This window comes from Nomascus leucogenys, chromosome 2, assembly GCF_006542625.1.
Source record: "Nomascus leucogenys isolate Asia chromosome 2, Asia_NLE_v1, whole genome shotgun sequence".
In the NCBI taxonomy this organism is placed as follows: domain Eukaryota; kingdom Metazoa; phylum Chordata; class Mammalia; order Primates; family Hylobatidae; genus Nomascus; species Nomascus leucogenys.
In genome coordinates this window covers 77,417,059-77,430,623 of record NC_044382.1, presented here as the reverse complement: position 1 = coordinate 77,430,623, position 13,565 = coordinate 77,417,059, and the positions used below count along the sequence as shown (strand labels likewise).

The window sequence follows — 13,565 nt, the reverse complement described above, 5'->3', positions numbered from 1 at the left end:
TGACAGTGAGGCCACCGAAAGGTAGCAATTCAGCTAGGGCCCTACTATCAGGAGGGCCTGAGTCTGAGTCTCAGCTTGGACCCTACCAGCTACGTAACCTTTGGCATGTGGCCTGCCTTCCCTGGGCCTGTCTCCTCATCTATAAAATGAGGAGGGAATAACACCTGCCATGGCGGATTGGCATCACTGTTGCCAGGTAACAGTTGACAAAGCCAGGACTCAGCCTCAGGTGATCCCCAGATCTGGGCTCCCCACCATATACCCACCACGGAATTTATTCTAGGGCCTTAGGAATTGTATCACGGACCAGGTGTAGAGGCTTACGCCTGTAATCCCAGTACTTTGGGAGGCTGAAGCTGGAGGATGGTTTGAGCCCAGGAGTTCTAGACCAGCCTGGGCAATACAGAGAGACCCCCATCTCTACCAAAAAAAATAGGCAGGCTTGGTGGCACACACCTGTAGTCCCAGCCATTCAGGAGGCTAGGGCAGGAGGAGCTCTTGAGCCCAAGTTGAGGCTGCAGTGAGCTATGATCTGATCATTGCACTCTAGCCTGGGTGACAGAGCAAGACACCATCTCAAAGAAAGAAAAATGAAAAAAAGAATTGTGTCACATCTTACAGCAGGATCGGCAGCCCCTGGCCCTCCCCATGTGGCAGGAGCTGAGCCAGCATGCTCCTCTGAGCAGGCCGGTCACGGACCCTCCCAACGCCACCCTGTGTCTCTATGAGCACTCCCCTGGGTTCGACACATTGAAGAAGTCAGATATATTGACATTAAAAACAGCCTTCTGTCTCAAGTTGTGCCTTTGGGCCTTAAAATTCCCTTGAGCAAATCACAGTCTGTCTGGTAGAGCTTCTGTGACCTGAATTCACCATCTGGGGATGTTGGGCTGAGTTCCCATCTCACAGGTCTGGGCCCCACCAGCCAGACAATGGCTACAGTGGGATGAGGTGGGGGTGGGGGAGAATGGGCACGTGGCCTGAGATGGGAGATCCCCACTGCAGTGAAATGGATGCTTTGACTCAGATCCCACATCCCAAAAGGCCTTTCTGAGCACCAGGGGTCCCTGGCATGTGGTTGGAAGCCAGGGCCTTGGACTCCTGGAGTTGGGCCTTCAAATCCCTTCAGTGGCCCTCAGGCAAATCACTTAGTCCCTGTGAAGTTTAGCTTCCTTCCCTATAAGATGGAGGTGGTGCTAGAGGTCACCTCGAAGGGAATGAGCAGAGGACACGTGGCCAGCTCTGCCCAGGGAAGTCAGGGATGCTTCCTGGAGGAGGTGTTGGCCCTGAAGGATGGACAGGGACTTCCTGGGCCTCTGCTTTGCCATCACTGAATCCACTTTTGGGTGACTCTGTCCAGGGCACACTCTGGCAGTTCCAGGCTTATGTCCTGCTAGCTCCAAGCCCAGCAGAAGAGAGAGCTCCCCTTTCCAGGCAAGCCAGCAAAACCCCAGGAGTCATGCTGATGGGCCTGGCCGTGTCTCAAGTTCAGCTCAGGGGGCCCAGGTAGGAATCCCCCTTGAGGAAAGCAGATGGAGAGATGGAGGACGGGGACCAAGTTCTAGTGACAACCATGCCCGAAGCCAGGTAGCACCACACTTCAGGTTTATGTGTCCTGTGAGTAACTGACATAGAGGGGCTCCCAAAATGCTGAAGGAACGAGGGGCCCCAGGGGCACATGAGAGCCAGGCCAGGGACCCTTCCTCCCTTCCTTTCTGCAGGAGGAGCTCCTCTGCCTCTCCCTAGGGGAAAGCCAGCAGTTGGATCAGCAGCTGCGCCCATGTTGCTGACCACGAAGGTGGGCTAAGGTGTCGAGGAGAACCAGGCTCCAAAATCTGAAATCAGAGAGTGATGGCTGTTGCCCCTCCCTGCCCATAGAGCAGGTGGTGGCTGGGCCGCCTCAGACTCTACCATTAGGACTTTGAGATTGACCAGTAGAACCTGGCCATCTGGCTGGAGAACTCTGGCTAGAACAGGGAAAGATGTTGGCTCAAATCCACATGAATTCAGCAAGCTCTTAGAAAGCATCTGCTGTGTTCCAGGCCCTGAGGCAGACAGAGAGGTGGTCCAGCCAGACCCTCTGCCATAAGAGAGACCCAGAAGCCACTGGGGATGCTGCTAGGCATACAGGCCCAAAAAGGATGAGCTCAGTGCCATGAGAAGAAAGATCAGGAAGAGGCCTGTCCTGTCCTAAGGGAGAGCTCCCAGAGGGGTATCGATGTGTGAGCCAGGGGTTGAAAAGGAGTGAGCGATAGAGGCTAACATTCACAAAGTATACAGTTTGTGCCAGGCACTGTTTAGGGCACTTTACATAGGTTAACTCATGACCATGCCCATTTAACAGATGAGGAAATTGAGGCATAGGGAAGGTAGGTAACATACACAGCTACTAGTGGTGCACATGGAAGCGCCTGAGTCCATGCCCTTGACCTCCATGTCATGCCGCCCCAGGCCGCTGCAGCTGGTGAGGTGGGCGAGGCCTTGGCCAAGTCACATGCCACCCCTGAAAGCTGTGGACCAGTGTCCGCTGTAGCCGGGGGCTCACCTGTCTTGTCCTCTGCTACCTGCCCAGCGCCCACACAGCACCTGATATGGGAAATGGACCTCGGTCAGGTGGCTCTGCGAAAGGCTCCCCATGGTGAGCACAGCTGCCAGCAGCTCCGGTCACTTCAGCACCGCTTCTGTCCCCACATGGCCTGCCTCCCTTCAGTCATGTTATTTCTTTTGTTTGCCAGGCCAAGATTGTCCACGTCTCCCTGGATGGCCTGTGCGTCTCCCCACCAGAGGGCTTTCTCATCCGGAAGGGGCCAGGCAACTGCCACTTTGATTTTGCTCAAGAAATCCTCTTCGTGGACTACCTACGGGCTCGGCTGCTGCCCCAGCCAGCCAGGAGGTGAGGGGAAAGTGGGCGCCACGCACAGCCCCTCCCGGCCCCTGGGCCCGCTTGCTTTGCAAGTTGCTCTGATGTACATACTGAAAGGGTTTTGAAACGATGATCAAACACATTGCTTTTCAACTTAGTCATTTTCTAAAGCTCAGCCAAGCCTCACCGGAAGCCTGTGGAATGGACTTACCTTGTCTGGGGATATGTGGGTTTTTCAGTCTGGAGTGCTGAAGATTTTAAATGCTTCATTGCGTTTCCTGCTGGGAAAAGAGGCTACAGCCTTCCTCCATTTCAGAAATGCCTGCTGGCCAGTTTGGGGAAGGGCCTTCCTTCTCCCGTTTCTGTGTTCCTGATTTAGAAAGATTCAAGGAGAAAAATAGAGCTTAATATTTCATGGATTCACTGGGATTTCTTGGCCCCAGTCTCAGCTGCATTAAGTTCATAACGATTTGTAAATGCCACGTTAAGTTTACTCATTTAAACCCCCTGATGTCCAAACGCCAGAGGCCAAGCTCTCGAAACAAAATGAGTTTCCCTGCACTTTAGCAGGGTTGGCTGGCTGGGCCGGTCACTGGGAAGTCACTTAATTGTAACATTGCCCTTGAAATGGAAGAGAACCAGGCTAGGGCTGGAGGGCACTGACAGTGGACCAGGGAGAGGGGCCCCGTAGGAAGGCCGTGGAAGAGAGAATCCTTCCCGAGGGCCCGCTGTGTGAACACTTTGATGTGTCCTTTGGGAAATCCTTCCAGCCACCCTTTGACCTAGCCAGTATGATGCCCATTTTACAGATGTGGGAACTGAGGCTCTGGCTGGTGGAGCCAGGTGCTGAAGATCATGAAGCCAAAGCCATCAGGGCTGTGCCTGCCTTCTAGCCTCCTCTCGCTTCCCTCTCCCCGTCCTGCCCCAGACTCCAGCCCTCTGGCTGCTTTCTGGGGCAAACACCAGCAGCCCAGTGTCTTCCCACCTCGGGCCTTTGCTCTGCTGCTCCTCTGCGTGGAAGGCTCAGCTCTGGCACTTCCCAAGGCTGCCTCCTCCTGGAGGCCTTCTCAGAGCACTCCCTGAGGCAGACTGCCCCACCCAGTCCCTCTGCCCTGTCACCCTGTCCTGGCTCTCAGCACAGCGTGGACCCTCCTTGTGTTTAAAGACATAGAGGGGGTTGGTTAAGAAAGGGGGCAGTGGTACCAGACAACCTCGCGTCCCATCCCGCTTCTGCCACTACCAGCTGCATGGCCTTCAGCAAGTGACCTCAGTTCTCTGTGTTCCAGTTTTCTCATCCACATCCCAAGCATCTAAAAATACCCACCTCCTAGGGTTGTGTTGAGGAATAAAAGAGTCCATTTCAGGAAAGCCCTGAGCCCCGTGCCTCCCTGGCACAGCATCCTGCCGGCATTGGCAATGACTATCATCTAGAGCGGGAACTCCACGCGAGCAGGGGCCTCATCTGTCTTTTCCCTGCTGCATCCTAGGGAACGCTAAACTGCCATGTTTCTTCAAAGCCTGTTACCTGGGGGTAACTGGCTGGTGATTCTGGGCCGTCATGAGCTTCTTCATGGTGCTGTTTTGTGCTTTTTCAGGCTGGACATGAAAAGCCTGGAGTGTGCGAGCATGGACTACGAGGCACCGCTGATGCCCTGTGGCTGTATCCTTCTCCTCCCGCCCCACCAGCACATTCTGGGCCCTGAGGCAGCGCCTGGGCCTCAACTGCCCAGCCAGGTTTTCAGGCGGCCACAGCTGAGGCAGCTGGAACTCCATGCAAGGAAACCAAGGCAGAGGATGGGAGGCCTCCCAGGTCCTCAGGGCCACTAGGAGCTGCGGGGACTGGGGTAGCCAGGCTAGTTCCAGATCTCACTCCTGGCAGTTGAAGCTAGAGGGGGCAGCACCCAGGACTCCAGCTGGGAGGGGCTAGAGAAGCTGACACTGACCCCAGTGGCTGGACTGGGGAAGGGGGGTGTCCTGGAACCAGCCAGGGAGGAGGTGAAGATAGAAATAGCTTGGCAATCCAGGCACAATAGCTCACACCTGTAATCTCAGCGCTTTAGGAGACCAAGGAGGTTGTATCACTTGAGGCCAGGAGTTTGAGACTAGCCTGGGCAACATAGTGAGACCCCATATCTTAAAAAAATAAAATAAATTAGCTGGTGGCACATGCCCATAGTCCAAGCTACTTGGAGGCTGAGGTGGGAGGACCCTTTGAGCCCAGGAGTTCGAGGCTGCAGTGAGCTCTGATTGCACCACTGCACTTTAGCCCGGGCAGCAGAGCCCAGCACTCTGGTACTACTATAATTTCCATTTCACAGCTAGGAAAACTGAGGCACAGAGAGGCTCAGTAATTTGCCCAAGGCTACACAGGTGGGAAGGGGTAGGGCCCAGGGGAGGTGAACTCAGGCAGCCTGGCTCTAAGACCCGCTCTCTAGCCGGCCAGTTCTGGAACTGTCTCTGGCTATGCCATCATCTGGGAGCCACTCGGCTCCTTTTCGTGCCTCCCACCCGGCCTGCTCCTGGGAGTGCGGGGAGCGAGCAGAGCACGGGGCTGAGGAAGGGCTTGATGCCCAGCTCTGCACGTGGGACTTCAGCAGCAATGGTGGTCTCCCTGCCCCGGCCCATGGCCCCTGGTGCTGTGAGGTTTATGTGTCCCCTTCTTAGCCTCCTGTGTACTTGAAAGGGACAGAGGAGGGAGCAGGTACTCTGTTCTTGTCATTTCACAACCAGAGAAACTGGAGCATTTCGTTCAATACCATACAATCAGTTTGTGACACAGATGTTTCCCCATCCTGCCTGCTCCCTGGAGAGCGCCCTGTCCTCCCGTCCTGTCTCCTGGGACCTAGAGGAAGGCTTTGAATTCCTAATACGCACACACGGGCACATGCACACGTGCACACATGCATGCATACACACACACACACACATGAACACTCACATGCACACACGTGCATACACGCATGCACACACATGCAGTTTAAGAAAATGTGATGCCACCTATATTTTGATAGGCTCTAGTCGCAATAAGAGAAAAATGTTTTTCTCTCATTCATCAATAGAAACCCAAAACAATTCCTCTTATCTTTGCCATTGTTTTACTGTATTCTGAAAAAAAAAAAATTAAGCCTTCTTTTCCTTAATAAAGTATCCCAGTCATTTTCCAGTTTCAGCTTCTCACCAGCTGGGGCGACCCGTATTACATCGGCCTCACCGGCCTGGAGCTGTATGACGAGCGAGGAGAAAAAATCGCCTTGTCAGAAAACAGTATCCTTTGTAGGACAGGAGCGGGCTCCACCCAGACTGAAGGGAGCATGGGAGGGTCAGGAACGGGGCAGAAGCCTTGTGTGCAGAGAGAAATGGCCCTCTGGGAACAAGAGCCCAGGGGGCTTGGCTTGTAGTCAGATGCTGACCCTTGAGGACGGGCAGCAGAGAGCAGCTCCCAGCCCTGCTTGCTAAGACATCAGGAGCAGGAATTCCACAAACCAAAGAGTCCTGTGGTCCAGTGAATTGAGAGAGGCCGCCAACTATAGCCCCCACCGCCTTCTCAAAGAACCACAGATATTTTGGAGTACCAAAGGCTCTGACAGGGTCTGCAGGGAGAAGCCTGTTGCACTGTGTTCAACTCAGTGTGTCCTGAATTTCTTAAGCATGGAATCCTTTGCCCATGGTATGCCCACACCAGAATTTTTTGCAAACTGTTAGCCCAGTGCATTTTAAAATGAGTTGCTAATATTTTTAGAAATCAGGAGGTTTCACATGAAAACCCTGATCTCCGGTTTCCCCTGAGAAATTGGCAACACAGGCCCTTGATTATGCATAGTGACAATGGCTGGACCTGGTTATCTGTTGCCATTTCTCCCCAAGCCTACCCTTCTGGTCTACCTTAGCCCCCCACTCCTCCCATTGTTATCTACCAGGCCCTGAAACACACTGCTATTATTTACTCAGGGCTCGCTCTGTGCTACCTCATCTGCCCTCACAACAATTTTGTGAGGTGATTGCTGCTGTTATCCCCATTTTACAGATGAGGAGCCTGAGACACAGAGAGATTGAGTAACTTACCTAATGTCACACAGCCAGTGAGTCTGTGTCCAGACACCAGCTCTTGACCAAGAACTAAGCTATCCTGCCTCTTTCATGTAACCTGCCTGGCCCCCTCAGATCTTGAATCTGTGATCCCTGGCCCACCACAGGGAAATACCAGGGCAGGTTGAACCCCAAAGCCTGCCTTGCATCTGTTTGGGGTCCCTGGCTTCCAGTTGGATCCTTTTCTGCCTTCCCCTGGTGCCACCACCCTCCTCAGCTGGGATGAATGATTCTTGATGTTTTTGATCATTATTAGCAACTCCTTGAAGCTATAAAGTTTCATTGATTTTACCAAAGGGCTCACATCTGGTGCGCTCTGAGATCCTCACATCCATTCTGGGAGCTGGAGGTTTTTATATCCATTTACAGATGGGAAAACAGGCCCAGGGTTGACCTGCGACTTGCCCACGCCCTCACAGGTCATAATGGCAGAGGCAGAACTAGAAGCTGGGTTCTGCAGATCACATTAGCTGGGTCCAGCTGCTCCGAGGTCCTTCCACACTGCCCAGGAAGAGAGGCTCGGCACGATCCTCACATGCCAGGGTAGAATCCAGCCACTGCCCCATTCCCTTCCAAAAGAAAACCTCTGCAGAGCTTGCCCTCCACCCTCTCAAGCAGCAGCAACATTTTATGTCCCCAGCTCCGGCAGTTCCCTGCAAGGTCTCTTTTTCAGCTGGCCTTCTGTGTGGTTTCCTTCTCTCTCTACTTGAAACTGACCACCTCTCCACACACGCCTGCTCCCCTTGGGCCCGGCACTCCCTGTTTCCCCAGGACACGTCCAATTCAGCTGTCACTGCTGCGGCTGCCCAAAGCATCAGCCCTGCCAGCCCCAAAGTCCCCCGAGCCACGCCGTCAGCCTGAGGGCGGCTGGCAGCCGCAAGCACACAGATTTGGGTTATGGCAACTTAGACGCCTCCTCAGATATTGCGGCCTTCCCCGACAGCGTGAACTCCCTGGAGGGCGTGGGCGGGGACGTCCGCACCCCGGACAAGCTCATCGACCAAGTGAACGACACCAGCGATGGCCGGCACATGTGGCTGGCTCCCATCCTGCCAGGCCTGGTGGGTTCCTGGCAGCGGCCACCACAGTTGCTGGCCCTCAGGCGGGCAGGGGGACTTTCTTTCCCTGGTCTCAGTGACACATCTTTCTTCCAGGTCAAGTTAATCTCAAGCCAAGATGCTTGGGAGCTGTCAGAAAGGTTTAGGTCTTTGCTAACTTGCCTGATGGGGTCAGCTCTTCCAGGCCAGCAATTCTTTCTCTTTCATAAGGGGACACCGGGGCGAAAGGGGCCCCATGGGAATCTGAAGCCAGGAACCCCAGCACAGCTGCCTGAGGGCTTGGGCATTCTCGGTCCCTGCAGGCAGCCCTCTCTGGTTCTCTGCTCTGCCTGACTTTGCAGCCACTGTGCCCTCTTCCACCCCACCCAGCTCTCTGCACACTCACAGTTTCTGCCCCTTCCTACATCACTGGGTAGATAACCCCAGCACGGCCGCCCTGCCTTCCTTCTGGCCCCAAATTGGCCTGGTCAGCTCTTCCAACCAACTGACTCAGTTTCCCAGATCTCAAACCTTGCACTGGGTCCTGCTTAGCTTTTAGCTCTGAGGCCTCGTGGTGAGCGGACGTGGTTGGTTGTGGTGGAGAGGAAGGGAAGAGGCCACAGGGCACGGACGGGGTGGTCAGCCCCCCTCCAGCCTCTCAGCCTGGGGCCAGATGCCTGGTGGAGATGCACAGCGGGTTCTTGGCAGCCATATGACTAGGGATGTGTCCCTTGTCCATGCCATGGGACTGAGTGGGGGATCAGGGGCACCTTCTTCTCTCAAAACACAGGAAGGTACAGCGTCAGCAATTCTATGACGGAAGTTTTCCAAAGGCCACCCTAAAATTAGACCCCCCCATTGAGCGTCCATCAGCTTCCCCTGCGCCATTGCAGAGGGGGCAACACAGCTCCGTCCTCCCTGAGACCCGGGCCACCCACTGATAGCCAGCGGGTATTTTCCGTTGTCTAGCACTGGAAGGCCTTTTGGGGTCAGGCGACTTCAGCTGTTGCTCTCACGGCTGGACTCCAACATCTGTATCTGCCTGAGCCTCACAGGCAACTGAGTTTGAGGACCCTTGCCCTGACCTTTACTGTTTCCATGGTCCAGCCAGGAGGCTGGCCCTCCCCGAGCAGCCGCACTCCCTCTTGGGACATTCTAAGGATGGTCACAGGTTGGGGACCAGGGCCCGGGGCAGGACTGAGCCTGCAGCCTGTGGCCACCGTGGAATGCTTATTTCTTGATTCTGTCTTGCAATGGAGGGCTGTTCGAGGCTGCTCCGTCCCACTTTCCCCACTGGATTCTGCCCCGATCTAGACAGCCCCCTCCTTACTCCCCCAGCGGAGGTTCACAGACACACACTGGACATTGCCCAGCAGCACCTTGGCGTTGCTTCTCAGTGATGGTTTGGGGAAAGGACAGACAGGGTCAGATGCTGATCACCATGGCTGGTGCTCAACCCGAGCTGGGGACTGTCCCTTTAGCTCATGGGGCTCTAGACTATTTCTGGGGCTGACCTGAGGGGACGTGGGGGAGGGCCGAGGATGTTCCCAATCCTCCACTGGCATTTAAATGAGGGCCCCGACAGGCCCAAGAACACAGGCCCTCCAAAAGCCAGCTCAGCGGTTTGTTGCAAACGCAGCCACACATGACCAGACTCAAGATGGGCTTCGAGGAGATGAAAGGGGGCGGAACTCCAGGCTGGCCCACGTGGCAGGCACTGCCTTGGGCACCACCGCTCACCCCAGCCCACGCCTGGCACCCCCAGCCCAGCCAAGCGCCTCTGTTTCCAAACATGCCTGTTTTAATTAGTTCTGCTCTCTGACAGGTGAACCGGGTTTATGTGATTTTCGATCTGCCTACCACCGTGTCAATGATCAAACTGTGGAATTATGCGAAAACACCCCATCGAGGGGTGAAGGAGTTTGGCGTAAGTACTTATTAGCTGAGTTTTTTGAGATAATTATGCTCGTTGGTAATTAGGCCGCCGGCAATTATCATTTGTCGCAGTTTGATTTACTTCTCTCTGTTGCAACCCTCAACACAAATGCCTGGTCGTCAGATGCAGGAGAATTTCCCACCCAACCATGAATTCAGAACCTCCTGGCAGTGATTTCAGTGTCACCCTGAACAAATAGAAAGTGGGTTTTCTTTCATCTTTTCCTCTAGAATCCCACTGGTTTGGGGCGGTGACCCTGGGATGGGGAAAACAGGGACCGTGAATACCAGAGACCCAAGTTTGCCTCCAGCTCTGCCGCTTGTGCTAATGGTACTAAAGCCCCTCAGGCCTCAATTTCCTCATCTGCAATGTGGGCTGATAGCTCCTGCCTTTCCCAATGGTTGTGAAGATCTGAAATCACAAGGCGGACACAGCACATAGTAGGCGCTTGTTCCTGACGGCCCCATCTTCCCGAGGAGAAAGCCTTGGCTCACAGCAGTAACGCGCCGTGTCCAAGGTCAACGTGGGAGGGAGGAGGGGGACCCATGAGCCCCGCCCCGTGTCCCTGCAGCTGCTGGTGGACGACCTGCTCGTGTACAATGGGATCCTGGCCATGGTGAGCCACCTGGTGGGGGGCATCCTGCCCACGTGTGAGCCTACCGTGCCCTACCACACCATCCTCTTCACCGAGGACAGGGACATCCGCCACCAGGAGAAACACACCACCATCAGGTATGGCCCCAGCCAGCCCCATGGCCTCCCCACCAGCCCTAAGGAGGATGGATGGCTGGGACACACGGCCAGGAGCCTGATCGAATCTTGTGTTTCCTTCCCCGCCACAGTAATCAGGCTGAGGATCAGGATGTCCAGATGATGAATGAAAACCAAATCATTACCAACGCGAAACAGAAGCAGAGCGTTGTTGACCCAGGTCAGTGGCGTTTCTCTGCCCAGAGCATCGTGCCTCGGGAGCTCGGTCTGAATACAGAAGGAGCTGGTGGCCTTTCACCCCCGCCCTCACCCCTGCCTGCCCCTGGACCCCTCTCCTCTGCCCAGGAGCCTGCCCAAAGGCCTGGGGAGGGACTGAAGAGGATGGAACCAGGGGAACAACATGCTTCCAGCTTCTTGCAGGCATCTGTAACACAGTGAAGCTTCCTGAATCTAAGTGTCATGGGCACAGAGTGGGGAAGCAGTCAGGGACAGAGCACCACGTTAAAGGGGTTTGCCCTGGGCCGTGGGAAACCAATAGAGAATGCCCAAGGTGAGGGCTTTCCGGAGGAGGTGATGTTTGAGCTGGATCCTAAAGGATGTAAGGAGTGTGCCAGGCAGCCTGGGCAAAGGCCGAGAGGGGTGTTGTGGCAGATCCTGCTCCAGGCGGAGGAAAGGGGCCAGCGTGCCAGGCACCCCGAGAGCAGGGACTTTTCCAAGGCCCTTGAATGGCAACCCAGACTGCTGGATTTCACTGGGGAGTGTGGGGCACCCCTCCAGGGTTTGAGACTTAGTAACTCTGGTCCCTCTGGGCCCTGTCATGACAGCCTTACGTCCCAAAACCTGCATCAGTGAGAAGGAGATGAGACGATGGCGCTGCTGACTGGTGAAGAAGGGAGAGCTGGTCCTGCCACTCCGGTGGGCTCCGTCACCAGCCCCACTCACCACCTGTGTCCCTCACCCTCAGTCCCAGGAGCTGGAAGCGAACTGCAGTGTTGAGGGGAGCCCGCTGGGGAGAGGGGACTCGGGAGGACAGCCCTGGATGCTACCGGAGTGACAGATGGCTGTGGCTGCAGGGCGCGGCGATCCCCTGCAGTTCTGGGTTGGCCGCAGGGAGCCCAGGACACCTGCCTTCGTGCCTCTGCTGTGAGACCCAGCAAAGCAGGGCCCATGACCACTCGGTCCTGGGCTGACCCTGACTCAGAACAGGACAATGACGGGGTGGGGAGGTGTCCCATCCAGCCTCAGAGGGCCCAGAGAATGGCTGAGCAGGACAGTGGGAGCCAGACCCCACCCCGCAACTCCAGTAGGCAGGGCGCTGCCCAGGGAGACTCTGCCTTCAGAAACCTGAGCTTCAGCCGCCAACACCCCCGATCCCCTGCACATCCCTGTCTCATTTGGGGACTGGTGGAGCTGGCTGAGAGGTTGGGGTAGTTTCCTGGTTACAGGGGTCCACAAGACCCTCTCTCATCCCGGTATAGGGGCCTCTCTCCTCTCATCGGGGCTGATAAGGGATTGGCCAAGGCTGCGCATCCTGCAGAGGGAAGGAAGTCAGCTGGGCCACCCACCATCCACCTTGGCAAGAGCTGGGCCTGCTCTGGCAGGCCAGGGTATCATCTCTGTGCTGCTGCCAGGCCAGGAAGGGTGGGTGGGCGGCCAGCAGGCTGGCAGCTCCAGACCCCAGAGGGCCAGAAGAACCCACCCCAGTGCCCTCTGGACGCAGGTGTTGGGGGATGCTGAGGACACTCCCCCATCTCCCCTCACCCTTGAGCAGGCCCTCCCTGCACTCTCTGCCACATGTCCTTCCTGGTCTGATCGCGGCTGTGCTCACTGATGCGGCTGCTTTCTGTCTCTGCCCCTGTGCCCTTGGAGGCAGGCAGTGAGGTGCTCCTTTCTCGGGCCCCCCCCCTTCTCCCTCTTCAGCCACTTCCCAGCGAGTTGGAAATGTGCCTTGCACCCCCAGCCGAGTGAAGCCCAGAACGCTTCTATTTCCATCGATGTAACAAGCTCGGATCAGGGACCTAATTGGTTTCCCAGTGGTGGGTAATTTCTCGTTCCAAATATTAATCCGTTGTTTTTCTGGCGCCCAGCCCGGCCCGCCGCAGTACTGTACTCGAGGTACGTTCCTATGCAACCGAGAGCCCCGGCAAATACTTCATGAGCTTAGCAGCCTGGGCTCGAGCAGCTATGCAAATGCGCTTTTCATTTGGAGCACGGGGCTGATGTGAAGATAAGAATTGCTTCTCCCAGAGAAAGATCCATCATTTCTCTAGCTTCCAAGCCCCCGGCACCTCTGCTCAGCTCCCAGATGTGACGAGCACCTCCCACCGGGGGGAGTCAGGGGTTGATCAAACCAGCTCTTGTGACCCAAACCAGTGCCGCTGCATTAAAGGGAGCCCCAGCTACTCCTTCCCAGCTGAGATGTGGGTACAGGTCAGATTTGTCAGGGAGATGGCACTAACACGACACAAGCTCACTCCCAGAACCTCAGCTGATGTTTATAATAATCGTATGTACTGTGCAATTTAGGAGGGGGAAAAAAAGCTGTATAGGCTTTAACTCTAAAATAAATTTCTATTTTTTTCCTCTTGCAAAATTAATAAAAGATGTTATTAAGAATATAGTCCGAGTCACTGGATTTGGGGTCAAACAGGGAGTCCATGCTGCCTCCAGGAGCTGAGTGACACAGAGAAGCCCTCACTGAGCTGTAGATGGGGTCATGATCTCGCCCTGACTACTGAATGAGATTGTCATGCCGTATCAACAGACAACAGTAGCCCATCCATAGAGAGTGGTTATTACCTGCCTGGCTCTAACTTGTTTAATCCACGTAACACAACCCTTTGGGGTGGGCACTATTATTATCCTCACTTTACAGATAAGGGAGCTGAGGCACAGAGAGGTTGTGCAGCTTTCCTGGGACACACAGCTTTGG

At 55.3% G+C, this 13,565-nt stretch overlaps 1 protein-coding gene across 1 annotated transcript in view; it reads left to right on the top strand.

The window, feature by feature from the left end:
• Positions 1-13,253, top strand: part of KIAA0556 (KIAA0556 ortholog) — a 234,233-nt gene extending 220,980 nt beyond the window's left edge. The window contains exons 21-28 of the mRNA XM_030799359.1: positions 2,736-2,893; positions 4,459-4,523; positions 6,017-6,127; positions 7,871-8,010; positions 9,812-9,913; positions 10,494-10,654; positions 10,765-10,853; positions 11,458-13,253. Of these exons, the coding sequence (XP_030655219.1) occupies positions 2,736-2,893; positions 4,459-4,523; positions 6,017-6,127; positions 7,871-8,010; positions 9,812-9,913; positions 10,494-10,654; positions 10,765-10,853; positions 11,458-11,513 (882 nt within the window). The 3' untranslated portion in view covers positions 11,514-13,253. The remainder of the gene's footprint in view (positions 1-2,735; positions 2,894-4,458; positions 4,524-6,016; positions 6,128-7,870; positions 8,011-9,811; positions 9,914-10,493; positions 10,655-10,764; positions 10,854-11,457) is intronic.
• Positions 13,254-13,565: the final 312 nt, after the last annotated feature.